The sequence below is a fragment of the Jaculus jaculus genome, chromosome 14 (assembly GCF_020740685.1).
Source record: "Jaculus jaculus isolate mJacJac1 chromosome 14, mJacJac1.mat.Y.cur, whole genome shotgun sequence".
In the NCBI taxonomy this organism is placed as follows: domain Eukaryota; kingdom Metazoa; phylum Chordata; class Mammalia; order Rodentia; family Dipodidae; genus Jaculus; species Jaculus jaculus.
In genome coordinates, this window is record NC_059115.1 from 21,406,511 (window position 1) to 21,434,046 (window position 27,536).

Consider the following 27,536-nt stretch of genomic DNA (forward strand, 5'->3'; position numbering starts at 1 on the left):
ATTGGATATCCTGAGTGAAAATAGGTTAACTAGCCCAGTTGTCTCCAGGCCTGCACTTCTCTTAGAGTGAAGGGGACACAGAGTCTGGATTTCATCCCATTCCCCAAACCCAAGCTAATGAACCAAAGGATCTCATTGGCCAAAGCCTCTCTAGGAGTGGGGCATCCCCTTGGACGGTCCCTGTTGGCTAGACAACCCTACCTGTGGAAGCTGTCCACCATCTTGAGTTGGCCCCGGAGCTCCTTCTTGTTCAGATGATCTAACATCCGGGCATCCACCAGTGATTCCATGAAGTAGCTGCGGTACTGGGGCAGCCCAAGACTGGGCAGCCAGTCGTTGCCCACCCACTCGTGGTTCATGTCGCCATATGCCAGGATCTGGGGCCATAGGCAGGTGAAGGAGGTGGTCAGACCCTCTGGGTCCTTCTTTTTTTTTTTTTTTTTTTTTTTTTGTTTTTCGAAGTAGGGTCTCTCACTCTTGTCCAGGCTGACCTGGAATTAACTCTGTAGTCCCAGGGTGGCCTCGAACTCATGGCGATCCTCCTACCTCTGCCTCCCGAGTGCTGGGATTAAAGGCGTGCGCCACCAAGCCCGGCGTGGGTCCTTCTTAATTGAGTAGTTTGAAAGGGGTACAAGACAAACCCCCAAGATACTTCTTTCCCCATCCCAAAACAATCTCTGTTTGGTTCAGTGGGCCAACCCAAAGTAATCTCAAACACCTTCATAAACACAACAGACATAAAGCAAGATCCTTGGGAAGTATAGGACCTCAGACCCCATTTCAGGCCTACAGATATCAGTTCTGCATTTGTACAAGCTCCTGGATGATCTAAATTACACATTTATCTCCCCCACTCAAAGGCTGGCCTCAAACTTGCTAGATATAGCAGACGACAACCTCAAATTTCTGATCCTCCTGCCTCCACCCCCTGGGATTATAGACATGAGTCACCCCACCTGGTTTATGCAGTGGTGGGAATCGAACTCAAGGCTTCATGCATGCTAAGCAAGTGTTCTACTAACTAAGCTGCATCTCAAGCCCTGCACATTACATTTTGAGAAGCACTGGTCTGTACCCATGCCCTTCAACACACCTACAATCCTAAAAGAGGACAATGGGTTTCTCCAGCCTGGTTCTCTAGCCAAACAAGGAGCATCACTCCTGCAGTACACAGTGGTTGGCCAGAGTACTTCATGTCCTTTAGCCGAAGGAGACAACCAACCCACACCTTCTCCTGCTGAGGTAAGGACCACAGTCCAACCAAAAGTCTCCCCCCTGCAGATGAATTCAGTTCTTTAACACTTCCTGAGAATGCAGTGTAGGTCATCCTCCCCAACTTCTCACTCAACCTGGGCCACCTCCCCTCTTCCATACACAGTGCAGGTAACATGTGAACCATGCAGCCAGCCCCCTTCCCCAGCTCCAGGCAAGCATACTGCCCAGAGGGTCTCTCCAACCACAACAATCCCACAATTCCTACAGGCCACCAAGCAACCCATGACCATGGGATGGCATGGACACCAGGCTGGGGATCAAAGTGTAGGCTTCCACTCAGCACTCCACCATGTCAATATAGACCAGCCACAGCTGAGCTCGGTGCTGCAGCCCTCCCTTTCCCAGGATGGGGAGATGGAATGTTATGGAAAGGGAAGGGCAGGGTGCAGAGAAGGAGGGGTGTGCATGCAGCGTGCACAGTCTGTTCATGCTCCACACCCCATCTCACGCCCCTACCTGCTCCCAGCTGATCTCCTTGGTCTCCTGACCCGTTAGTGGGAAGAGGGGGGAGAGAAGGGCTGGGTTAAGGGTGCAGGCAGAGGAGGACAGAAGGCACAGACACAAGGACAGGCACAGACTCGTCCCTCCCCCACCCTTGTAGAGTTAGTACCTCCCCAAGGCCACCAGCAGGGGGCACTCACAGGCTTCGTGGCTGCTGTTAGGGATTCCATTTCTTCATGGGTCATCCACACATTTCCTGTGGGCTGAAGGGCCAAGTGTGTTATGGGATGGGAGCCAATCCCCGGTAGGAGTGGGGTCAGGGAGCTCCTCAGGGTGCCCACTGGGCACTTATGCATAGTTCTCTTTACGACATAAAGTGTGAGAGGAAGACAGTAACTCTTTACTAAATATCTGCCATGTACCAGATTTAAGATTTGGAATCATTGGCTGGGTGTGGTGGTGCATGCCTTTAATCCCAGCACTCAGGAGGCAGAAGTAGTAGGATCACTGTGAGTTCAAGGCCACCCTGAGACTCCATCGTGAATTCCAGGCCAGCCTGGGCTAGAATGAAATCCTACCTTGAAAAACAAAACAAATCAAAAAGATTTGGAATTACGACCTTAGGTTGTTTGGTACTATGCACTTGACATCACCTCGCTGATGTCGTGCAGTGAGCACTAAAAGATGACCAAGGCCTGTAATCGCGGGTACTAGGGAAAATGAGGGGGGAAGGATCAAAAGTCTAGGACCTATCTAAACTACAGAAAGATTTCAAGGCCAGCCAGGGCTATTTAGTGGGACCTTGACTCAAGATAAAAAATAAATGCCTAGGGCTGGAGAGATGGCTTAGTGGTTAAGTGCTTGCCTGTGAAGCCTAAGGACCCTGGTTGGACGCTCGATTCCCCAGGACCCACAATAGCCAGATGCACAAAAGGGCACTTGAGTCTGGAGTTCGTTTGCAGTGGCTGGAGGCATTGGTGTACCCATTCTCTCTCTTTCTCTGCCTCTTTCTCTGTCGTTCTCAAATAAATGAATAAAAATAAAAAAATAAATAAAAATAAAAATAAAGATAAATGCCTGGCATGGTAGCACATGCCTTTAATCCCAGCACTTGGAGAAGCAAAGGTAGGAGGCTATGAGTTCAAGGCCAGCCTGGGTTAGAGTGAGACACTACCACAAAAACAAAAACAAACAAACAAACAAAAAACCTAAAAATAGAGCTTGGGCTGGGCATGGTGGCACCCCTTTAATCTCAACACTCAGGAGGCAGAGGTAGGAGGATTGCTGTGAGTTTGCTGTGAGGCCAGCCTGAGAATACAGATTGATTTCCAAGTCAGCCTGGGCTAGAACTAGACCCTACCACAAAAAACCAAAAACAAGAAAAAAGAAAAAGAATAAAGAAAAAGAATAAAGAAAAAGAATGGTGTTAATAATCCAGTAATTCCAATATTGCAGAAGCAAAAGCGTAAAAATCACAATGAGTTTAAGATCAATCTGGGGGCTGGAGAGACATCTTAGAGGTTAAGGCTCTTGCCTGCAAAGCCTAAAGACCTATGTTTGGCTCTCCAAATCCCATGTAAGCCAGATGCACAAGATGATGCAAACGTGCAAGGTCACACATGTACACAACATGGCACACATGTCTAGAGTTCAATTGCAATGGCTGGAGGCCCTGGCATGCCTATTCTCTCTCTCTCTCTCTCTCTTTCTAGCTCTCTCTCTCATAAAAAGAAAAAATACTGTGGGGGGGGGGAGGGAATTACCATGGGATATTTTTTATAATCATGGAAAATGCTAATAAAAATTTTAAAAATACCAAAAAAGGACCAATCTGTGATATATAATGAGTTCAAGGCTAGCCTGAACTACACAGTGAGACTGTGTCTCAAGGATAATATACACATGTTGGAAAAGTATAGAGTGATTAGTAGATGAAATTGGCCATAACATGAGCACTCTTGGGTCTGATAAGATCCTAGGGGATATGAAGGAGGAAAGATGCCTGGGGTAGTTTGAATATGATAATTTGAATATATGGCCCTGTAGACTCAGGCATTTTATTAAAGTTAAGCTTGTAATTCGGGTCTTCAGCCACCCAGCTGGAGGAGGCGTCAGTCACTGGGGTCAGATCCTGGAGTGCAGCTGTAAGATGTGTTTGGGGGCAGATCTATATTCCAGCCCAAAGGTGTGTGGAGAGTAGTGAGAGCTCTAGTGCTTTGCGCTTTCTTGTGGGGCTGCCTATTTGATGGTTTCTCTCTGCCTGGGTCTATGAAAGGGAGCCACCTTCTTTCACCATTGATGAAACTTCCCCTGTATCTGTAAGCCTCAAATAAAAACCCCTTTCCTCCCGTAAACAGAGTCGTGTTGGATGTTCATCCCAGCAATGCAAAGCTGACTAGGTCAATGCCTGTTCACATCACTTTAGAAACGAATTTGTCACATTGACCTCAAATTATACTCAAGTATCTCAGAGATGCACACACAGACATAACAGCATGTGTGATAAAGAGTTAACAACTACTAAATTGGACATGAATATGTGTAATTCTATCTTCTTTCCGTTCAGTACTGGAGATTGAACCCCGGAACTTGTACCTCTTAAACAAGGAGACTCTGCTACTGAGCCACGCCCCCAGCCCTCACTGTGGATTCTAGACAGGAATTTATCGCTGGACCTCATTCCCAGCCCCTCACTGGAGGGGTTTTAGGCAGGTGCTTTACTGCTGAACCTCACCCACCTTCACTATAGATTCAAAGCAGGGCTCTGCAGTTGAGCCAAGCCCTCACTGCGGATTCTGAGTGTTCCACCATTCAGCTAAATCCCCAACTCTTTTTTGAGAGAAGGTCTCACTGAGTAGTATAGGCTGGCATTGAACCAAGTCAGGGCAGCCTTCTGCTTGCCATCTTCCTGCCTCAGCCTCTTAAATAGCTGGGATGATAGAGCTAAGCCACGGAGTGTGGCATTGGGACACAAAATTTTCTACATGTTTGAGATGTCTGAATAAAATGGTGGAACAGAGTCAGGCGTGGTGGCGCAAGCCTTTAATCCCAACACTGGGGGCCAGAGGTAGGAGGATCACTGAGTTTGAGGCCACCATGAGACTACAGAGTGAATTCCAGGTCAGCCTGAGCTAGAGTTAGACTCTACCTCAAAAACAAACAAACAAACAAAACAAAACAAAAAAGGTTAAAATAATAAAGAAGGAAGGAAGTGCTATGGGGAAAAAGTTAGGTATTCCTGTGTCCAGGAGCTAGGGGTGACTCAGCTGTGGATTAGGAATGGTCCCTTGGAAGTATGACATCCAAGCTGAAGAGAAGAAAATCTTAGCGCAAAAAGACTCAGGGGAGAGAAGACAGCACCCACCGTTCCTACAGAAAGTACCTCTATTAACCCACAAGGAACTCGTGGAGGTGGGGCTGGGAGCCGGCGGGGAGCTGAAGTGAGCGTGCCTGGGATTGGCTGCGCTGCGCCTGAGGGGCGGGGCCCGAGGCCGTGAGGACACCTGTTGGCCCGGCACTCACCGTTCGGGAGGAGGCGGGCGCTGAGGGCGAGGTGAGGGAAACCATCTCCTGGATGGCTAGGCGCAGCTTGAGCCGGTGCAGTGGATTGCTGATCCCGATCTCGCGCTGGATTTCCGTGTCCGACAGATTGGCCATGATGGCACCACTCTTGACATTGGCCCGACAGGCGGCTACATACCACGCAGGCATGCCTACCCAGAGCTGCAGCGGAGGGAATGTGAGGACATGGGAGGAGATAGAGTGGGGGTGGGGGAGGAAGAGAGAGACAGAGACAGACAGATGGGAGAGGCGAGTGGGGGCGAAACACATGGGGAAAGTTCGCAGGGGAAGAAACAGGACAAGGGACAGGGGTGTGGGAGAGGAGCGCGAGAAGAGAGGGAAGTGTCCCAGTTGAGGGGAGACACGGAAAGAGAAGACAGATGGAGAGAGACACAGAGGCAGGGAAGGGAAGACATGAGAGTGACGGAATCGTTAGAGGCGGGAAGAGGAGAGAGGAACAGAGGTGCAGAGAATGAACAGAAACCAGGCCCCCCGTGGGCAAGACCAGAGGGCTGGGAAGAAGAGAAAGGCTTTCCACTGATTAGAAGGTAGCCCAGAGCCTCAGGTCCTGATCGCCCCATGCCGCCCCCACTTCTGGGCTGGTGTTGGATAGATCCAATATAGCCCTTGATGTAGCTGCCAGAGGCTTGGAGATCAAGCCATGAATTTTATGGCAGCTCAAGTATTTCATCCCAACACTTGAGAGGTGGAGGCAAGAGGGTCACCATGAGTTAGTCTGAGGCCAACAGAGTAAGTCAGTTGAGAAAAAAAAAAAAAGGAGAAAAGTAGGGTTGGGGGATGAGTAGTTCCATAATTATGTTATTTCTGGGTCTACATACCTCTAGCCATGAGACTACAGTGGGACCATCCCAGGCAGCAAAAGGCAGACCCTGACGGCACGCCTCTTCCAAGAGTTCGTGTCTAGCCAGTGGAATACAGGAACTGTGAGCCTTTCTCAGAAATCTGCTTCCCCACACACATGTCCACACTCAAAGCACCTTTGACTGATACAGTGTGGATCTATAAAGCCATCTCTCCCAAACCCACCCAGAGAGCAAAACAATACAGAAAAGCTCTAGAAGTTTTCAGATTTCCCTCACAAGTAGATTCAGGGTCACAAATGCATTTTACTCACACATATCTAAACCCCACTACGCAAACACGTGGACACACTCACTTCCTCTTGTTCCTCCGGTCCTTATCGCCTGGGCCTGTCAGCTTCGCTAGTCCCAGAGGGTCAGTGGCCAATGTTTCATCTGAGGGAGTTCCAGCTAGAGGTAGGGAAAGGTAAAATTTTCAGTCTCAAGCCAGAAGAATGGGATGGTTCACATCATTCTCAGGTACTGGGGAGGCCAAGACAGGAGGATCACTACAAGTTTGAGTCCAGCTAGGCCATGTAGCAAGTACGGGGCAGACATTTACAAAATGAGACCCTGGAGCTCGGGTATGGCTCAATGAACACATAAGTTGTTGCACAAGCATGAAAACTTAAGTTCAGATCCCAGCACCCACATCATCTCTGCACCACAGACAACTGTGGTGGCCTACCTGTGTTCTGAGCCTTCAGGAAGAAGAGCTGAGATCCCCTTCACAAACTGGCTAGCTAGACTAACCACACTAGTGAGTTCTGAGTTTCAAAGTCCCCATCTCAGTAAATAAGGTGCTGAGAGGCTAAGGAGATAGGTCAGCTGATAAAGACACTTGCAGGGCCTACTGGACTGGGTTTAAATCCCCAGAATCCACGTAAAGCAAGATGTACAATGTGGTGCATGCACCTGGAGTTTATTTGGAGTGGCAAGAGACCCTGATGTGTGTGCTCTTTCTCTCTCTCTCAAATAAATAAAATATTTTTTAAAATAAGGTGGAAGAGGGCTGGAGAGAGCTTAGTGGTTAAGGCATTTGCCTGCAAAGCCAAAGGATCCCAGTTTGACTCTCCAGGACCCACATAAGCCATATGCACAAAGGGGTGCATGTGACTGGACTTCGTTTGCAGTGGCTGGAGGCCCTGATGTGCCCATTCTCTCTCTCAAATAAATAAAATAAAAATAAAGTTAAAAAAAATAAGGTGGGAAAATGGGGGGAGGGAGGGAACTACCATGGGATATTGTTTACAATTATGGAAGTTGTCAATAAAAAATATTTAAAAAGAATAAAAAAGCTGATTATAAAAAAATTAAAAAATAAAAATAAATAAATAAATAAGAAAAAATAAGGTGGAAGAAAGGCAGCTCCCTGCTGGCTAGCCCTCACAGTGCTGGAAAGTGCTACAGAAGTAGCTGGGGCATAGTGACCATAAACAGCGTCAACAAGCTACAACATCAACCAGCTGTAAAGATGTACACACCTGTGCAATATTGGCACACAGCCTATGTGGGTAATCATGGGCTCTCTGAGTAGGTAAGTGGCCTGCTCAGTGAGAGGGAACTCATACCTGCTTCTGAGAACCAAGTCAGAATCCTATGGATGCGATGGTTATAGACTCCAGAAAGAAGTTCCCAGTAGTCTTTGGCCCAGAAAATTGGTCATCCCCATCAAAGTGTCTCAATTAACTATGCTTATCTCCTTTAATCCATGCTGCTGTCACTCTTGGTTGGAAAATCTGGTTTTGTTGTTTTGTTTTCTCACAAATGGCAAAAACCAGGAGCACCAAGATCCATCAATAGAATAAGAAAAGATAAAGCTGGGCGTGGTGGCACACACCTTTGATCCCAGCACTCTGGGAGGCAGAGGTAGGAGGATCACCATGAGTTCAAGGCCACCCTGAGACTACATAGTTAATTCCAGGTCAGCCTGGGCCAGAGTGAGACCCTACCTAAAAAAATAAAAAGAAAAAAAAGAGTGCTGCTCTCACTGCTATCCTGACAAACTGCTCCAGGGAGATGGCCATAGACAGTGAGATCACTCAAAACCCATCAAAGCAGAAATTCAGAGGTTGCAGAGAGCTCAACACTAAAGATTTATAACACACCCACCAATGATCAGAGAACACTGCAGAAGAGGAGGGCAGAAAGATTGTAAGACTGGCAGAGTGGGAAGGAGTATACTGAGGCCCAGCTCCCCCCCCCCACTCTGTCTGCCACAGAGCCTGACTGAGTCATAATCCCATGGTGAATACCAAGAAACACTGATTAGGACCATCAGTGGAATGGGGGTGAAGAAGAGGGGATATGAGTATTATATGAGGGGAAGAGGACCAACAAACAAATTGTTCATACAGTAAAGGACATAATTAAGTTAAAAATTTAAAAAATAAGGTGGGGCTGGGCATGGTGGCACATGCCTATATTGCAGCACTCGGGAGGCAGTGGTAGGAGGATTGCCATGAGTTCAAGGCCACCCTAAGACTACAGAGTGAATTCCAGGCCAGCCTGGGCTAGAGCGAGACCCTACCTTGAAAAAAAAAAAAAAGATGGGGCCAGAGAGATGGCTTAACCAGTTAAGGCACTTGTCAGCAAAGGCAAAAGATGCAGATTCGATTCCCCAGTACCCATGTAAACCCAGACATACGAGGTGGTGCATGATCTGGAGTCCATTTGCAGTGGCTAGAAGCTTTGGTGTGTCAATTCTCTCTCTCTTTCTCTCCATATATATATATGTATATGTATATATATGTGTGTGTATATATATATATGTATATGTATGTATATATATGGTTCTTTCTCCCTATCAAATAAATAAATAAATAAAATATTGAAAAAGTAAGGCGAGCCAGGTTGTGGTAGCACACGCCTTTAACACAGCACTCAGGAGGCAGAAGTAGGTGGATTGCTGTGAGTTCGAAGCTACATAGTGAATTCCAGGTGAGCCTGGGCTAGAGCATGAGATTCTATCTCGAAAAATCAATACTAATAATAATAATGTGGAGAATAACCGAGTAAGACATCTGGTGTCACCCCAGCACCTACATGCATGCATGTATGCTCACCCCCTTATGAACATGCATACACACACACCCCACACACGAAGGAAACCTCACAGTGCCTGACACTACCTACATAAGACCATCATAATAGGAGGAAAAGGTCATGACATCAAAATAAAAGAGACTGTTTGAAAGAGGGAGGGTATATGATGGAGAATGGAGTTTCAAAGGGGAAAGTGGGAGGGAGGGAGGGAGGGCACTACCATAGGATATTTTTTTATAATCATGGAAGTTGTTAATAAAAAAATTGAAAAGGAAAAATAAAATAAATAAAATGGGGCTGGGCATGGTGGCACATGCCTTTAATCTCAGCACTTTGAAGGCAGAGGTAGGAGGACCACCGTGAGTTCGAGACCACCTTGAGACTACATAGTGAATTCCAGATCAGCCTGTGCTAGAGTGGGACCCTACCTCAAATAGAACTAACTAAATAAATAAATTAGGGGCTGGAGAGATGGCTTAGTAGTTAGCTTGCCTGCAAAGCCAAAGGGCCCAGGATTGATTCCCAAGAACCCACATAAGCCAGATGCACAAGTTGCCACATGCATCTGGAGTTTGTTTGCAGTGGCTAGAGGCTCTGGCACACCCATTCTATCTACCTCTTTCTCTCTCTTAAATAAATAAATAAATTATTTAAATGAAAACAATAAATTGGGCCAGGCGTGGTGGCACAGGCCTTTAATCCCCACACTCGGGAGGCAGAGGTAGGAGAATTGTTGTGAGTTCAAGACCACCCTGAGACTATGTAGTAAGATGGCTGTGAGTTAGAGGTCACCCTGTGACTGCATAGTGGGCTAGAGCAAAACCCTATCTCAAAAAAACAAATAGTGGGGCTGGAGAGATGGCTTAGTCGTTAAAGGTGTTTGCCTGCAAAGCCAAAGGACCTCCCTTCGATTCCCCAAGACCAACATAAGCCAGCTGCCCAAGGTGTTACATACATCTGGAGTTCGTTTGCAGCAGCTGGAGGTCCTGGTGTGCCCATTCTCTCTTTCTCTGTTTTGTTTTTGTTTTTTTGTTTTGGTTTGTTTTTTCAAGATAGGATCTTACTCTAGCCCAGGTTGACCTGGAATTCACTATGTCAACTCAGGGTGGACTCAAACTCATGGCGATCCTCCTACCTCTGCCTCCCAAGTGCTGGGATTAAAGGCATGCACCACCACGCCCAGCTTCTCTCTTTCTCTTTCTCTCTCACATAAATAAAAATAAATCATAAATAAAAGAAAATAATAATAATAATAAAATGGGAAGTGTCAGGGGAGAAGCATAATCTCTAGTGCTGGGGTGGTGAAAAGTGTCCCAGCAAAGGAACAGGCACTCAGGAAGTTATAATGAAGGCTACAGGGAGAGAGTGATAAAGCCAGGCCGCCCCCTGTGTGCCAAGTCCCAGGCAATAAACCAGACACATGCCAAATTGGCCTGATGTGCTGGGCTGGCCTGCATGCAGTTAAGTGGTGATCTGGCTAGTGGCTAGCACCCAGCTCCCTGCAGAGGGGCTGGTGTCCCCGAATGGCACTGTTTGCTGACTTTGGTAGTGTAAGTTATCTTTCAGAGAGGATCATCGATAGGCTACCAGCTTGCAAAATTCCCAACACAGGGCATAGAGAAGTGGCTCAGCAGGTGAGCACACTTCTTCAAGCACGTGCGCTTGAGCGGCCCTGGGACTGCTTGAGTTCCATTTCCCAGCACCCGCAGAAGAAGCTGGGCATGGCCACACACCTGTAACCACAGTCCAGAGGGGAACAGATTCTGGAAATTTGTGGGAGCTACAAAATGATCCACCTCAGTAGTCACTGAGAGATTCCATGTCAAGGAAACACACACCAAGGAAGGTGCCCATGTTTAAGGTTTCCCTGCCCTCTTTCTCTGGTTAAAAAAAAAAAAAAAATGCCAGGCATGGTGGTGCACACCTTTAATTTCAGCACTTGGGAGGCAGAGGTAGGAGGATTGCCTTGAGTTCAAGGCGACCCTGAGACTCCACTCCTTAGTGAACTCCAGGTCAGCCTGGGCTACAGTGAAATCCTACCTTTTAAAACCAAAAAATAAAAATAAAAATAAAAGAAGAGGAGGACCTGGTGTGGTGGCACACACCTTTAATCCCAGCACTCCAGAGACAGAGGTAGGAAGATTGCTGTGGTTTTCAAGGCCAGTCTGAGACTACATAGAGAATTCCAGGTCAGCCTGGGCTAGAGCAAGACCCTACCTTGAAAACCCAAAAGAAAATAAAAAGTAAAAAGTGGCACAAGTGTCTGGTGTCAATTTGCTGAGGCAAGAGGCCTTGGTGCTCTTGCACATACACACAAACATGCACATGTGTGCACACAAATAAATAAAAAGTAGAAAATTTGGGCTGGAGAGATGGCTCAGCAGTTAAAGCCTGTGCTTGCAAAGCCTAAGGACCTAGGTTCAATTCCCCAGTACCCACATAAAGCCAGATGCACATGGTGGCAGATGTGTCTTGAGTTCATTGGCAGTAGCTAGAGGCCTTGGTGAGCCCATTCTCTCTGTCTCTTTCTCTTTTATCTGCCTCTTTCTCTCCCTCTTTCTCAGATAAATAAATGAATTTTTTAAAAAGTTATTTGACAGAGAAAGAGGGAGAGAGAGAGAATGGACATGCAGGGCCTCCAGATACATGTGCCTCCTTATGCATCTGGTTAACATGGGTCCTGTAGAATCAAACCTGGGTCCTTTAGCTTTGCAGGCAAACGTCTTAACTGCTAAGCCTGAAATATTTTTTTAAAAAATCGAAAAAATGGGCTGGAGAGATGGCTTAGCAGTTAAGGTAATGCATGCAAAACATAAGGACTCATGTTCAACTCTTCAGGTCCTATGTAAGTGAGATGCCCAGTGATGCAAGTGCGCGATGTCACACATGCGCACAAGGGGGTGCACATGTCCAGCATTCAACTGGAGTGACTGGAGGCCCTGGGACACCAATTCTCTCTCTCCTCCAGGCTGAAAAGATGACTTAGTGGTTAAGGCACTTGCCTGTGAAGCCTAAGGAACCAGGTTTGACTCTCCAGATCCCACATAAACCAGACGTAGAAAGGTGAGTCACAAGCCAGGCGTGGTGGCACATGACTTTAATCCCAGCATTTGGGAGGCAGAGATAGGAGGATCACAGTGATGTCTAGGCCACCCTGAGACTATATAGTGAATTCCAAGTCAGCCTGGGCTAAAGTGAGACCCTACCTTGAAAAACAAAAACAAGCAACAAAAAAAGGAAAAAAAAATGGTGAGGTAAGTTGCACATGCCCACTAGGTGGCATAAGTGTCTGCAGTTCCATTACAGTAGCTGCGATCCTGGCATGCCAATCTCTCTCAAATAAAATTAAAAAAAAAAAAAAAGAAAGGAAGGAAGGAAGGAAGGAGAAGAAAAAAGAAATAGCCAGTCATGGTAGCACACACCTGTTTTCCCAGTACTAGAAAGGATGAGACAGGAGGGTCACAGTTTCAAAGCCAGCATGGGCTACATAGTAAAACACGGTCTCAAACAAACATACAAACTTCAGCAACAACAAAAAGTGGGGTATGGTAGCTCACACCTATAATTCCAGCACTCAGAGGAGGTAAGGGGGATTGTGGTGAATTTGGGGTAAGCCTGGGCTACAGTGAGATTGGTCTCAAAGAAATCAAAGTGAAACAATCACCAGAATCAGCCAAGGTGGTTACTCCTCCTATAATCCCAGCACTCAGAAGGCTGAGGCAGGAGAATTGAAAGTTTAAAGCCTCAGAGTAAAGGACGGTAAACTAGAAAAGGGCTCTAAGGGAGGGAGGAAAGGGGAGGACTTAAGAGGATGGTATTGTATACACATAAGTAGAACAGATCACAAGGACTGAAATGGCCTAAGCGAGGTCAGGGGAAGAAATTGAGTAAAAGAAGGGTGGGGGAAGGTTAATCAAAATTCAAGATATAGTGGATAAGCCATATGAAAACTTACTTTTTAGAGCCAGGTGTAGTGGTGCACGCCTTTAATCCCAGCACTCGGGAGGCAGAGGTAGGTGGATCACTGTGAGTTCGAGGCCAGACTGAGACTACACAGCCTGGGCTAGAGTAAGACCCTACCTTGAAAAACAAACAAACAAACAAACAAACAACTACTCTTTTGGATAGTGGCACACCCAGAAGCCATAGATTGTTACTAGAAAAATTTCAGTGCCAGGGCTGGGATACCTTCCAGCGAGTTGTTGGCCAAGGAGGTCCTTGGTACCCCCAAAGTATTACAGGCCATTGTCAAGGATCTTGGTTTTCCACCAAAAATAGATGGTAAGACCCTATTGCTGAATATTCCACATGCCTGAGTTGCAAGGTCAATGAGAAATCAAACTGGGGCTGAGCTGAACACCCCCGCCCTGTACACCAGCTGACAGAAAGCTGGAGAAAGCTGCTGGCATGCAGCCTTATAGGAGACAGAAGTCATCATTGGTGAAAACAGTGGACACTGCAAGCCTCAAGTTTGGCAAACCAGGTTAAATGAGTGAACAGGTACAATAATGGGATGTCTTTTGTGGGGGAAACCAGCTGCTCTCTAATTGGACTGGAGACCCGTTTTATGGGAGGGAATACATGCCTGGTACTGAAAACCTAATCAAAAGCCTATAGTGGGGGAGGTCATGAGCCTTAGGAGTGCAATGCCTGCTATTGTCTGGAAAAATGCATATATTATGCTCACCAAACTGCCCTGGAAACATTTCACTTAATGTTCATACCCATATATTAACACTACTCTTACTTTTGGTTAGAGAAGCTTCTCTCTCTCTCTCTCTCTCTCTCTCTCTCTCTCTCTCTTTTGGGTTTTTCAAGGTAGGGTCACACTCTAGTCTAGGATGACCTGGAATTCACTCTATATTCTCAGGGTGGCCTCAAACTCATGGCGATCCTCCTACCTCTGCCTCCCTAGTGCTGGGAGAAGCTTCTCTTTTCAGATGGTGGAGACCATTGGGATGACCCAAAAGGCACCATAGTGCTGAGAAGTGACAGAGGAGTGCTCAGCACTGAAACATCTCTATTCCACCTTCCAAGATTCAGTATCCATTGTGGAAGAGGTGGCAGAAATAATGTAAGAGCCAAAGGAAGGGTAGAACTGCTTACAATGAAATCATCCAGACAGAATTTGGCTTTGATTTCCATGACCTCACAGTGCCTAGCACTACCGTCACAAGACCCTCATAATAGGAGGAAATGATGATACCATCAAGATAAAAGAGAGATTAATAGAGGAGGAATATGATAGAGAGTGGATTTTTGAGGGGTGAAGTGAGGAAGGGGAGGGAATTATTATGGCTTATTGTGTGTAAATATGGAAGTTTCCAATAAAAATAAAGAAAGTAGCCAGGCATGGTGGCAGACACCTTTAATCTCAGAACTCAGGAGGCAGAGATAGGAAGATCATTGTGAATTCAAGGCCAGCCTGAGTCTACATAGTGAATTCCAGGTCAGCCTGAGCTAGAGTGAGATCCTACCTTGAAAAACCATATGATAATAATAATAATAGTAGTAGTAGTAGTAATAATAATAATAATAATAAAGAGGGCTGAAGGGATGGCTTACTAGTTAAAGCACTTCCCTGCAAAGTCTTAGGGCCCACATTCAATTTCCCCAGGACCCACATAAGCCAGATGCACAAGGTGGCACATGCATCTGGAGTTTATTTGCAGTGGCTAGAGGCCCTGGAACATTCATTCTTTCTCCTTTCTATGCCACTTTCTCTGTCTCTCAAATAAAAATAAATAAATAAATAAATTTTAAAAATAAAGAAAGAAAGGAAAAAAGAAAAAAAAAAAACAGTGGCCAGTGGATACCAGACCAACCAGGACTACATACCAAGACCCTGTCTCAAAAAAAAAAAAAAAAAAGGGTGCTGGAGTGATATCTCAGCAGTTAAGGAGCTTGCCTAACGACTGGGATTCAGTGCCCTGTTACCCACATAAAACTAGATGTAGCCGTTAATCCTAGCATCAGAGAGGCAGAGGTAAAAGGACTGCTGTGAGTTCGAGGCCACCCTGAAACTACATAGTGAATTCCAGGTTGGCCTGAGCCAGGGCGAGACCCCACCATAAAAAAACAAAAGAAGAAAGAAAGAAAGAAAGAAAGAAAGAAAGGAAGGAAGGAAGGAAGGAAGGAAGGAAGGAAGGAAGGACAGACGGGATGTACAAAGTGGCACATGAATCTGGAGTTTCTTTTCAGTGGCTAGAGGCCCTGGCATGCCTATTCCTTCTCTCTCCTCATTCTCTCTCCCTCTCCTTACAAATAAATGAATAAATAAAAATAAATGAGGTCTGGAGAAATGGCTCAGTAGTTAAGGCACTTGCCTGAAAAGCTTCATAATCTAATAATCTCTCTCCTTGCAAATAAGTAAATAAATAAATAATAAACAAACAGGGGCTAGAAAGATGACTCAGCAGTTAAGGTGCTTGGCTGCAAAGCCTAACAACTTGTGTTCTATTCCCCAGTTCTTACATAAAGCCAGATGCACAAAGTGGTGCATGTATCTGAAGTTTGTTTGCAGTGGCTAGAGGCCCTGTTGTGTATGTTCTTTATCTCTCTCTCTTTCCTTGCAAAATAAATAAAACATTTTAAAACAATGGCTGGGCGTGGTGGCATATGCCTTTAATTCCAGCACTGAGGAGGCAGAGTTGGGAGGATTGCCCTGAGTTCAAGACCAGCCTGAGACAACAGAGTGAATTCCAGGTCAGCCTAGGCCAGAGCCAGACCCTACCTAGAAAAACAAAACAAAAAAAAAAAGTGGGTACTGGAGATGGCTTAGAGGTTAAGGTACTTGCCTACAAAGCCTAAGGACCTGGCTTCGACTCCCCAGTACCCATGTAAACCAGATGCACAGAGTGGCACATGCATCTGCACTTCAGTTGCAGTGGCTGGAGGCCCTAGCATGCCCATTCTCTCTTTCTCTCTCTTCCTCTCTCTGCTTACAAATAAATATGCAAAAAATATTTTTTTAAAAAAGGAAAAAAGGGATTCAGTAGAGAGGGATAGGGAGGAGGACAAAGGAAGGTGGTGGGAAAGGATAATGATCATGGTATACTGTAGACATGTATGAAGGTGATTAATGAAAACTGCCTGGCATGGTGGCACACACTTTTATTCCCAGCACTGGAGAGACAGAGGTAGGAGGATTGCTGTGGGTTCGAGACTAGCCTGAGACTACATAGTGAAAACCAACAACCAAAAAAAAGCCCCAGATACACTCTCTCTGAAAAGCTTTGAAGACAGAGATGAATGAAAAGTGAATGTAGGGGAGGAGAGGAGGGATTTCTCACCCAAAGAAGAGCTGTCCCGCCCTGGAGGTCCCATCCGGCCCTTCTCTTTCTTTCCAAAAAGTCGGCCTATAGATGACTTGATGCTCTTCTTCTTGGGGGCTTTGTGCAGGGAATCTTGGGAGCCCTCACTGGGGGAACAGAGCAGAGAAAGGGAAAATTCTGGGATACACCCTGTCCCTTCATGTCCTCACCCCCTCCCATCTCACCTGCATTCTCAACCCTCATCCCTCCTGACCTTCCACGGGAGGGTGCACCATCTTCCAGGGACCCTGCCTGCAGTGCCAAGGCCTGGGTCATTCTCTCAAGGCGAGCAGAGCGGGGAGTGGGTGGTGGGGTGTCTCCTGTTATAGCTGGGCCCTGTCCTGGTGGAACCCCAGCTTCCTCCTTGGGGACAGGATTCTGGAGAGAGATGCACAGATGCAGAATTCACTTGCAGGCTTATAATGGGGACTCCCCTTAATGGTGTCTAGTAGGAAGGGTTGGGTTGTTTCTGGTTTTGAGTACTAATTGAAGTAGCCCAGAACAAGCGAGGACCATAAGGCAATGACTGCAGAGCCCTGGGGCTGGAGAAGAAGCCCATGGGGATAGCTCTGCTTGTGGTGCAGGAGTAGGGTTTCTTCTTTCCTCCTTCTTCTTTTTTTTTTTTTTTTTTTTTGTTGTTGTAGTGTTTTGTTTTGAAATAGTCTCATTCAATAGCCCAAAGTTCCAGACTGACCTAGATCTCACTATGTAGCCCAAGGTGGCCTTGAATTAAGGCAATTTTCATGCCTCAGCTTCCCGAGTGCTAGGATTAAAAATATGAACCAAACTGAACGTGGTGGCCCACACCTTTCACACCTTTAATCCCAGACAGACATAGGAGGATTGCCGTGAGTTCGAGGCCACCCTGAGACTACAGAGTGAATTCCAGGTCAGTCTGGGCTAGAGTGAGACCTACCCCTTGAAACACCAAAAAAAAAAAAAAAAAAAAAAAAGAACCACCATACCCCATAGCCTGCTGTTGTGTTGGAACTTTCAAAGAAAGCCAAGTATACTTCTGGAATCCACTAGTGTAAATCCACTGGGTCATGATAGCTGCATGTTGGGAAGCCCTCTTTCTGAGTCCCCAACCCCCAACAGGCTGGGGAGAGTGGAAACTCACAGTCTTGTCGGTGCCCTCACGAGCAGGGCTAGGGGGAGCCAGCCGAGGTGTTGAATGGCCAGAGCTGGGAGGGGAGGGGCTGGCAAGGGTGGAAGTGGTGAGCGAGGGGGGCAGAGAACAGCTGCTGCGGTAGCGGCCCAGGGAGTCAAGGCCAGAACTGGACACTCGGCTCTCCAGCTCCTCAGCCCGCTGCTCCGTCGTCTCCTTTTCCTCTTGGATTAGCCTGGAGAGGGTGACAGGACATTGGGAGGAAAGGCAGACAGCGCAAAGGAGATGCAGATCCTAACTGGCCAGAAATATTGGAGGGATAAGAACTTTAGGAGGGTGCAATGACCTTACTGTGGTTTAGGGGATTCATGATGGCCTCAGGGGATCAAGAGGAACCAAGGAGTCTTTATGGTTTCAGGAGGTCACAGAAGGATTAGGCCTGTCTTGATGATGCAAGTCTGCACCCATTTTGATGATAATCAGTGGTTATATAGCCATAAAGGAGCTCTGTGGGCTTGGGTCACTAGTAGAATTGCTAAAATCCCCAGTGAGGGGCTGGAGGTGTGGATCATGGGTAGAGCTTCTGCCTAGTGAAGGGCTGAGGGCGTGACTCAGTAGTAAAATTAAGGTTTCTTTCTTTCTTTTTCTTTTCCCTCTCTCTCTCTCTCCTTTCTTTTTCAAGTTAGGGTCTTGCTGGAATTCACTATGTAGTCTCAGACTGACCTCAAACTCACATTGATCTTACCTCTACTTCCAGAGTGCTGGAATTAAAGGCATTCACTATCACACCTGACCGTTTTTTCCATTTTCTGTGTTTTTTGAGGTAGGGTCTCACTCTAGTCCAGGCTGATCTGGAATTGACTCTGTAGCTCTCAGCTGGCCTTCAAACTCACAGGATCCTCCTACCACAGCCTCCCCAGTGCTGAGATTAAAGGCATGTGTCATCACACCCAGATTTCTTTCTTTTCTTTTTAAGTTGTGTTTATTTATGTGAGGGGGCACCATGGCTTTACGTGGATAGCTTGAGAACTGAACCTGGGCTACAAGGTTCAGTTGGAAACAAGTGCCTTGTTGGCCACTGAGCCAATTTCCCAACCCCCAAGGTTATTTTCCTTCCTTTCTTTCTTCCTTCCTTCCCTCTCCCTTCCATTTCACTAATTTTTTTCCTTTACTGGAGCTCAAACCCAAGGTTTCACATGCTGGGTAAGTGCTTTGCCACTGAGCTACACCCCCAACCCCCTACCAATGCTGCAGTTCTTGATTAATGTGTTAGAGTGAGATTCATGGCACTTTGTGCTGGGAACCTTATTATGGTGTGTTGTGATTCTTGGGGTTCTAGGAGACCCTGGGATGTGGTTACGTGAAGCCATAGGATCCAGGGTGTACTAGAAGGTCCTCAGGCATTGAGCCGAGGGCTCTGATATGTTGTAGCACACTCTTTGGTGTGACTGGAACTTGTGAGTGAGGGTAGAGTCACATTGATGTAGGAAGAGGCTTGTGGATGTGTTCAGAACAGTGTTCCTCAACACTAACGGGACTGTTGAGTTGGGAGACTCTCTCAAGAGTAAGTGGGAAAGAAAATGGCTCAGGCCTTCAGAGAGGCATCTCTGGGAGCCCAAGAGTCTGTGGGGACAGCTAGGGCACAGCACAGCAGGCCCAGGTCAGGGCTCACTTGATCTCCTTATTGATGGCTTCCAGCTGCTCCTGAAGCATAATGGCTAGTGTCTGGACGTCAGCCTGCCCGCTGGGCGACAGCAGCTCAGCCCCAAACATCCCCTCAGCTTCCTCCTCATCTGAACCATCCAGCTCTCCAGGGAAAGGGGGTGGCATGGAGCCTGAAGAGGCAGATCGCTCCCAATCCTGTCTCTGTGTGAGAGCAGAGGAATGTCAGTGCCATGGGGGCTGAGGATGGTTCTGGTCTTTGCCCAACCTCCCTGACCCTCCCCATGTGCCCTGATGCTTTTTCCAGCCACACTCCTCTTTTCCTGTGGTATTAGAGATGGAACCAGGGCCTCACACATGCCAGGCAAGTGCTCTACCACTGAGCCACCTCCCCAGCCACTTTCTTGACATGTGCCTTTCTTAATTCCTTCCCCAACCCTTCCCACGGCATGCCTATACCCATGTCGCTGTCCATTCTGATTCCCATTTCATTGGAACCAACCCAATTTTTCTTCTTTGCCTGGCCCTGCCCACTCTAGGATACTCTAGTCAATCCCACTCTGGGGGTGCTCACCAGGCAGCAGATCAATCACGGGAGGAAATCAGAAGATATACAGGCAGGGGAGGATGATGGAGATTCAGTTGAGAAGAGAAGACAGATTAGTTGGAGAGATATGACTCTTATCCCAGCCTCTTCCCCCTCCTCCTCCCTGAGCCAAATGGACCTGGCTATATTTCCCACCTTGTCCAACCATGACCCTCTCAGTCCAGGCCCCAGAGGTGGCTGCTGACCTTTGAGGACTCATCCTTGGTCCCTGACCATCGGCTCCTCTTGCCTGCTCGGCCACTGCCAGCCCCATAAGGATCCAGAGGGGTACCAGAAGGTAATGTGGGTGCCTGAGAGTAACGGAGCTCCAAGGCACTTCCAGGGAGAGACCTATGCGGAAGGTAGTAAGGGACCCAGAGATCAGGAAGAGGCGGCAAAGGTCAAGAGTCACAGGTTTTTTCTTTTCTTTCTTTTTGGTTTTTCAAGGCAGGGTCTCATTCTAGCCCAGGCTGACCTGAAATTCACTATGTAGTCTCAGGGTGGCCTTGAACTCGCAGCAATCCTCCTACCTCTGCCTTCTAAGTGCTGGGATTAAAGGTGTGCACGACCATACCCAACCATGGTTTCTTAATTAAAAGTCAAAAATAAAAAGGGGCCAGAAATGGTGGCTCAAGCCTTTAATCCCAGCACTCAGGAGGCAGAAGTAAGAAGATTGCTGTGATTTTTGAGGACAGTCTGGGACTGTTCTAGGTTCTAGGTCAGCCTGGGCTAGAATGAGACCCTACCTCAAAAAAAAAATAATAATAAAAGGTTTCTGGGCATAGTGGTGTGCACCTTTAGTCCTAACAATTAGGAGGAAGAGGTAGGAGGATCACTGTGTGTTCAAGGCCAACCTGGAACTACAGAATGGGTTTCAGGTCAGTCTGAACTAGAATGAGACCCTACCTTGGAAAATAAAATTAAAAAGGGCTAGAGAGACAGCTAGACTAGGCAGTTAAAGCACTTGCCTGAGAAGCCTGAGGACCCAGGTTTGATTCCCCAGTACCAACATAAGCCAGATGCACAAGGCAGCACATGTATCTGGGGTTTGTTTGTAGTGGCTAGAAGTCCTGGTGCATCCATTCTCTTTGGCTTTTTCTCTCTCTATCTCTCCCTCTCTCTCCTTCTCAAATAAATGAATGAAATTTTAAAAAAATAGCAAGAGCCAAAGGGGGGCAGAAGTATCTGGCATTTATTTTTAATGGCAAGAGACCCAGGCATACACACACACAAAGAAATAAGTTTTTTTTTTAATAAAAGGGATGAAGCTGGACCTGGTGGTGTTGGCCTGTAATCTCAGTTACTCAGGATGATACAGAAAGACTATAAGCTCAAGGCCTCCTGAGCACAAGGCCCTAATTCAAAATTAAAAAAGAAAGAAAGAAAAAAAAGCTGGGAATGGTGGTGTACACCTTTAAATCCCAGCACTCGGGAGGTAGAAGTAGGAGGATCGCCATGAGTTTGAGGCCACCCTGAGACTCCATAGTGAATTCCAGGTCAGCCTGGGCTAGAGTGAGACCCTATCTTGAAAAATAAAAAAAAGAGGGCTGGCAATGTAGTTTGGTGGTAGACTGCTTGCCTAGCATGTGTGAGGCCCTGGGTTTGATTCCCAGTACTGTAAAAATACAAATAAAGAACTTGAGAGATGGCTTAGAGGTTAGGACTCAGGTACAATTCCCCAGGACCCATATTAAGTCAGATGCACAAGATGCCACATGCATCTGGAGTTTGTTTGTAGCAGCTCAAGGCCCTATCACACCCATTCTTTCTTTCTCTCTCCCTCTCTTCCTTTCCCTCTTTCTATTTACCTCTTTCCTATATAACTTAATTAATATTTAACAATACAAATAAGGGCTGGAGAGATGGCTTACTGGTTAAGGCAATTGCATGAGAAGTCTAAGGGCCCAGGTTCAACTCTTCAGATCCCATATAAGCCAGATATACAACATGAGGCATGCACAAAAGGTTGGGCATGCCCACAAGATGGTACACTGGTCTGGTGTTTGAATTCAGTGGCCAGAGGCCCTGGCACGCTGATTCTTCCCTCCCCATAAATAAATTAATTAAAAAATACAAATAAGGGCTGGAGGGATGGCTTAGTGGTTAAGGCGTTTGCCTGCAAAGCCAGAGGATCTCAGTTCGCTTCCCCAGGACCCACAGATGTCCAAGGTGGCACATAAGTCTGGAGTTTGCAGTAGCTGCAGGCCCTGGGGCGCCCATTTTCTCTCTCTCCCTGTGTCTTTCTCTCTCTAATAAATAAATAGAAATAATAAAATATTTTTAAAAATACAAATAAAATAAGAGGATGTGGCAGAGGACAGGAACTGGGGATCAGAGGAGTTAAGTTGACCCCTCAAAGGAGGGCTCCTGTACCTGGAATAAGAGGATGGTGGCCTCCCCCGCAACTGGTCGATCTCCATCTGCATCCGCTCCATCTCAGCCAAGAGCTGCTCCTGGGGGAAAAGTTTTGAGGTGTCAGTTCAGAATGTGCTGCTCTGAGGAACAGCTCCTCCCAGCCTTGCTGGTTTCCACCTGGGCAGTGTCCCCCTTCTCCCCCAGTGCCTGCGGACCTTGTTAAGCAACAGCTCATCCTGAAGCTTCTTCATGTTGGCGATCTCCTCGCTCAGTGAGTTCTGTGGAGACAGGAGACAAATAGACAAATAGGGTGCAGTCTGGAGGGGTCATACCCTTGGAATGCTTAGGTAAAACAGACCACTCAGTCTGTGGAATTGGGGATGCCCAGATTGAAGAGGACCTTATGTAACATCTGGGGGAGATGTCTGGGCCCCAGGATTCCAGGTGGAGGCAGCCTAGGCTCCTTAGCTGTCCTAGGCCTGGTTTGAGACACACCTTCTCCTCCAGGGCCCCCATGCGCTCCTTGAGGTGAAGTTGTAACCTCTCATTGGACTCGCTCAACAGCTTGTCCACTGTCTCAGATAGCCGCTTATTGTGGTCGTCATTCATCTTCTCCCGCTGCCGGGCCTGTGCCAAGAGGAGCAGAGTGGTGGCACACAGGCAAATCTCGCCTTGCACTAACCAGAGCCTTTTCCCTAAGCCTGGCCCCATGTCTCCCTACATCTAACCCCACCCATCTCTCCCTACATCTAAGCCCCACGCACCCCTTCTCATGTAAGTCCCACCCAGATGGGTCATAAAGCTAAGCCCCACCCGGTTCTACAACTCATCTAAGCCCCATTTACTCCCCACCCCCCGCCGCCCCCTCATCGAATCTTTACAAGCTCTGCCCCTTATCAAAGCTCCACCCTTTACTTAATCCCCTCCCTCCAATAAAGATAACAGAAGGCCCAGGGCATGATGGTGGTGCACTCATATAATTCCAGCAAAGGGAGGATTGAATTCAAGGCCATACTAGGCTACCTAGTAAGTTCAAGGCCAGCCTGGGATACTCAGGGAGACCCAGCCTCAGTGAACCTAAAATGAATAAATAAATGATCAAAGGCCCAAGGGACATGAAGTCCACTCAAGACTCAATCCACACCTATCTACATTAAACTCTCTGCCCCCACCTCAGCTAAGCCCACTTTTCCCCACCGACCCCTTCATGTAAGCCTCACAAGCTCTACCCCTCATCGAACCCCTCCCTCCCTGGCCCTCTTCCTCTAAACTCTGCTCTCCCTTCATGTAATCCCGCCCCTCATTAAAACTCCCACCCACCCACACTCCTCGACTAAGCCCCTCCCCCTGGGCCCCCTCACCCGCTGCAGCTCCTGGTTCTTCTCCTCCAACTGTGCTTCCAGCTGCCGCAGCCTCTCCTCAAAGTTCCCGTGACGTTCCTCAGCCTGTGGACAAGACCCAAGACCTCTACCTCTCCTCACCTCACCAGGATCAGCGCGGGCTCCCGGTGGCCCCCCTCGAGGCCCCGCCCCTGAGCCGCAGGCCCCGCCCCTCACCTTGTTCAGAGCCGCTACCCGCTGTGCCAGCTGAGCCTCTATCTCAGGCAAGGTCTCTGCCTTCTGCAGCGTCTGCTGCAGTTTCTGCTTGGCATCGTCCAGCCATTCGGCCAACTGACGGCTCTTCTCTTCACTCTGGGAGAAGCAGAGGCAGGGGAATGGAGGAGCTTGGGCATAAGAGCCACGACGTCCCAGACTCTGCCCTTTCCCCCAGGCAGGACCTCACCTGCCGATACAAGGACTCCTTGCTGGCCAACTCATTCTCCAGCTTGTCATTGGCATCGTGCAGAGATGTGGCCTCGCGCTGGGCACTCAGGTAGCGTTTCTCCAGCGTGGTGATCCTCTCTTCCATATCTTCCCGCTGAGCCAAAGCCTGCAGGGGGGAGCAATGGTCTAGGTGGACAGCTCGGAGAATGCCCTAGAGTATCCTAGGCTGGAAACCCCAGGCAAGACAGTCTGTAAAATGAAATTCCTCGCCCTGCTGAGTGTGATAGCTCCTAAGACAGTTCCAGCCAGGTGTGGTGGCACACGCCTTTAATGCCAGCACTCAGGAGGCAGGCAGAGGTAGGAAGATCGCTGTGAGTTCGAGGCCACCCTGAGACTACATAGTGAATTCCAGGTCAGCCTGGGCTACAGCAAGACCCTACCTTGAAAAACAAACAAACAACAACAACAAAACACAGTTCTGGATGAAGGTACAAGGCATTGTGGTGGTGTATGCCTGTAATTGCAGTACACAGGAGACTGAGGCAGGAAGGCTTCCAATTCCTGGCCAGCCTAGGCAACATAGTAAGATCCAGGACAACTTACATAGAGAGACCCAGCCCCAAAAAACACAAAAAGGGGATGTGAAGAGTCCAGCCACACTTCTGGCATAACACAAGTCTAGAATCACAGAGCACATACATGTCCCAGTGTCATTTGGGAAACAAAGCTCCCTTGCATGCCCCCAAGAGCCACTGGGCTCTAGGACAGGCTTAGAATTGAGAAGACTCCAGGGTCTGATGGGAGACTGAACTTCATGAGACTCGGTGGGAAGCCTTGTACTGGGCCACAGGTCCCAACCAATAAGCCCTAAAGCTGTCAAGGATGATGAGAAATAAGAGCTCATTCTATTTTCTCATCTACTGCCTTCAAGAATCCAGGCATGGGCTGGGGAGATTTCTCAGTAGTTAAAAGCACTTGCTTGTAAAGCCTGATGGCCCTGGTTCAATTCTCTAGTACCCACACAAAGCCATATGAACAAAGTGGTGCATGTTTCTGGAGTTCATTTGCAGTAGCAAGGGGCCCTGATGTGCCCATTCTCAGTCATTTATAGTCATTCATTTTTTTTCCTCTCTCTCTCTTTCTCTCCTTGCAAATAAATGAATAAATTTAAAAAACAAGAATCTGGGTTTGGTGGTTTGATTCAGGTGTCCCTCATAAACTTAGGTGTTCTGAATGCTAGGTTCCCAGCTGATAGAGATTTGGGAACTAACGCCTCCTGTTGGGAGTGGTGTCTTATGGGTATTATAGCCAGTTTCCCTTTGCCAGTGTTTGGCACACTCCCCTGTTGCTATTGTCCACTTATGTTGGCCAGGGGATGATGTCCACCCTCTGCTCATGTCATCGCTTTTCCCTGCCATATGGAGCTTCTCTCAAGTCTGTAAGCCAAAATAAACCCTTTTATTTTTCCCAAAAGCTGCTCCTGGTCCAGTGATTTCTGCCAGCAATGTGAACCTGACTGTAACAATAATGTTGGTACCAAGAGTGGGGTCATTTGCTGCTAGACACCTGACTGTGTGGCTTTGGCCTTTTGGAGCTTATTTTCAAGAGGAACATAGAAGGATTTCAAACCTTGGCATAAGGGACACTTGCAGTGCTGTAAGTACAGCTTGATGCACTATTCTGATCAGAGTTGAAAGACCTGAATGCAGTAAGAACTATGGATTGTGAGGTTTGGGTTGTGAGGGTGAGAAAGAGCTTTGCCTGGACTGGAGTAGAAGCAGTTTGTGTGAGAGGCTTGCTGTTATGTTCATATCCTGAGAACTTGTGCAGGGTTGAAGTGCATACAAATGGACTGGTGTGTGCAGAGGGATATGGCACAGAAAAATGAAATCTTTGGATTGAAACTGCTGCCTGTTCAGCTGCAATTGTGTGAGAAATTAAAACCTTTGAGACTGGAGCAACAGGAAGAATGTAGACTTCTTTGAAGGGGTCTGAATGCTCAAGGAGTGTCCTGTTCTTCAAAGTCTGCTTTATTATCCCACGGATTAACAAATTGGCACCCTATCTGGTATTGTGGAGTATAAGAAATGCAGGAAAGAGAAGGTCATTGAATTTGTAACACAACCTTGTGTTTTGGAAACGGCCATGGGGCAGTGTGAAACAGGTTTGCTGGATGCCTGCATGGAGACTCCATGGGGCCATTAGGATGAACTGTGGATTGCAGTGGAGACCCAGTGGAGATGCTGGGACCACGAGATAGCTGCTAAGGAAAGCTGCCGGCCCGTATGAAGTTTTCCAGGACTGTGAATAGCCTAGCTGGAGGGGCAGAATTGGAACTCCAGAGAATTGTTGCTGGCTAGAATTATGGGACTTGGAGATTTGTCACTGACTAAAGTTGTTGGACTTGAAAATACAGAGTTTGATGTTTCCCTGTTTAAATTTTGTATTGGTTAAATATCCCTTTTCTATGCCCAAAGCCATCTTTTTGCAGTGTGATTGTTTATTCTGTGCCATTATGGGTTTTTTGGGAATTTTTTGGTATTATGGCTCAGTTAAAAGACCTTGAATTATGGGGATGTTGGAACATCATTGGGATTGATAAAAATTATGGGGACTTTTAAAGCAGGACTGAATGCATTGCATTTTACATCATGGATGGTTATCAGTTTATGGGGGCCAGGGGCAGAATGTGGCGATTTAATTCAGGGGTCCCCCATAAACTTAGACATTCTGAATGTTAGTCTCCTCAGCTGATAACAATTGGAAATTAAAGCCTCCTGGAGGCAGTATATTGTTGGGGATGGGCTTATGGGTGTTATAGCCAGTGTCCCCTTGCCAGTGTTTGGTACAGTCTCCTGTTGCTATTGTCCACCTTACATTGGCCAGGGGGTGATGTCTACCCTCTGCTCATGCCATCATTTTCTCCTGCCATCATGGAACTTCCCCTCTAGTCTGTAAGCCAAAATAAACCCTTTTTTTCCCAAAAGCTGCTCTTGGTCAGGTGATTTCTACGAGCAATGCGAACCTGGCTGCAACACCAGGCATGGTGGCACAGGCCTGTCATCCCCACTGCTCAAGAGGCTGAAGCAGGAGCATTGAAGATGCAACGAGCTTGGGCTATAGAGTGAGTTCAAGGCCAGACTGGGCAACTTTGAAAAGGCCTAATTTGAACATAAAAAGTAAAGAGGAGCCGGGTAAGCTGGTGTATGCTTTTAGTCTCAGCACTCTGGAAATTGAAGTAGGAGGATGGCTGTGAGTTCAAGACCAGCCTGGGGATATACAGTGAGTTCCAGGTCAGCCTGAGCTAGAGTGAGACCCTACCTCAAAAACAAGGCAAAAGGGCTGGAGAGATGGTTTAGCGGTTAAGCGCTTGCCCGCTTGCCTGTGAAGCCTAAGGACCCTGGTTCGAGGCTCGACTCTCCAGGACTCACGTTAGCCAGATGCACAAGGGGGCGTACGTGTCTGGAGTTTGTTTGCAGTGGCTGGAAGCCCTGGTGCACCCATTCTCTCTCTCTCTCGCTCTCTCTCTCTCTGCCTCTTTCTCTCTCTGTCACTCTCAAATAAATA

General features: G+C 47.4%; 1 protein-coding gene across 2 annotated transcripts in view; it reads right to left on the bottom strand.

The window, feature by feature from the left end:
• Positions 1–27,536, bottom strand: part of Ppfia3 (PTPRF interacting protein alpha 3) — a 38,284-nt gene that overhangs the window by 3,613 nt on the left and 7,135 nt on the right. The window contains exons 7-23 of one of the 2 annotated variants that reach the window (XM_004672253.3): positions 23,989–24,135; positions 23,763–23,897; positions 23,568–23,651; positions 22,702–22,833; positions 22,422–22,484; positions 22,225–22,304; positions 20,058–20,202; positions 19,276–19,463; positions 17,616–17,838; positions 16,710–16,873; positions 16,475–16,602; positions 6,455–6,548; positions 6,117–6,198; positions 5,239–5,439; positions 1,917–1,979; positions 1,732–1,758; positions 202–377 (exon numbers count right to left, since the gene is read on the bottom strand). In XM_004672253.3, the coding sequence (XP_004672310.1) occupies positions 202–377; positions 1,732–1,758; positions 1,917–1,979; positions 5,239–5,439; positions 6,117–6,198; positions 6,455–6,548; positions 16,475–16,602; positions 16,710–16,873; positions 17,616–17,838; positions 19,276–19,463; positions 20,058–20,202; positions 22,225–22,304; positions 22,422–22,484; positions 22,702–22,833; positions 23,568–23,651; positions 23,763–23,897; positions 23,989–24,135 (2,132 nt within the window). Of the gene's footprint in view, positions 1–201; positions 378–1,731; positions 1,759–1,916; positions 1,980–5,238; positions 5,440–6,116; positions 6,199–6,454; positions 6,549–16,474; positions 16,603–16,709; positions 16,874–17,615; positions 17,839–19,275; positions 19,464–20,057; positions 20,203–22,224; positions 22,305–22,421; positions 22,485–22,701; positions 22,834–23,567; positions 23,898–23,988; positions 24,136–27,536 lie in introns of both variants that reach the window. The other variant, XM_045134342.1, reaches the window with a different exon arrangement.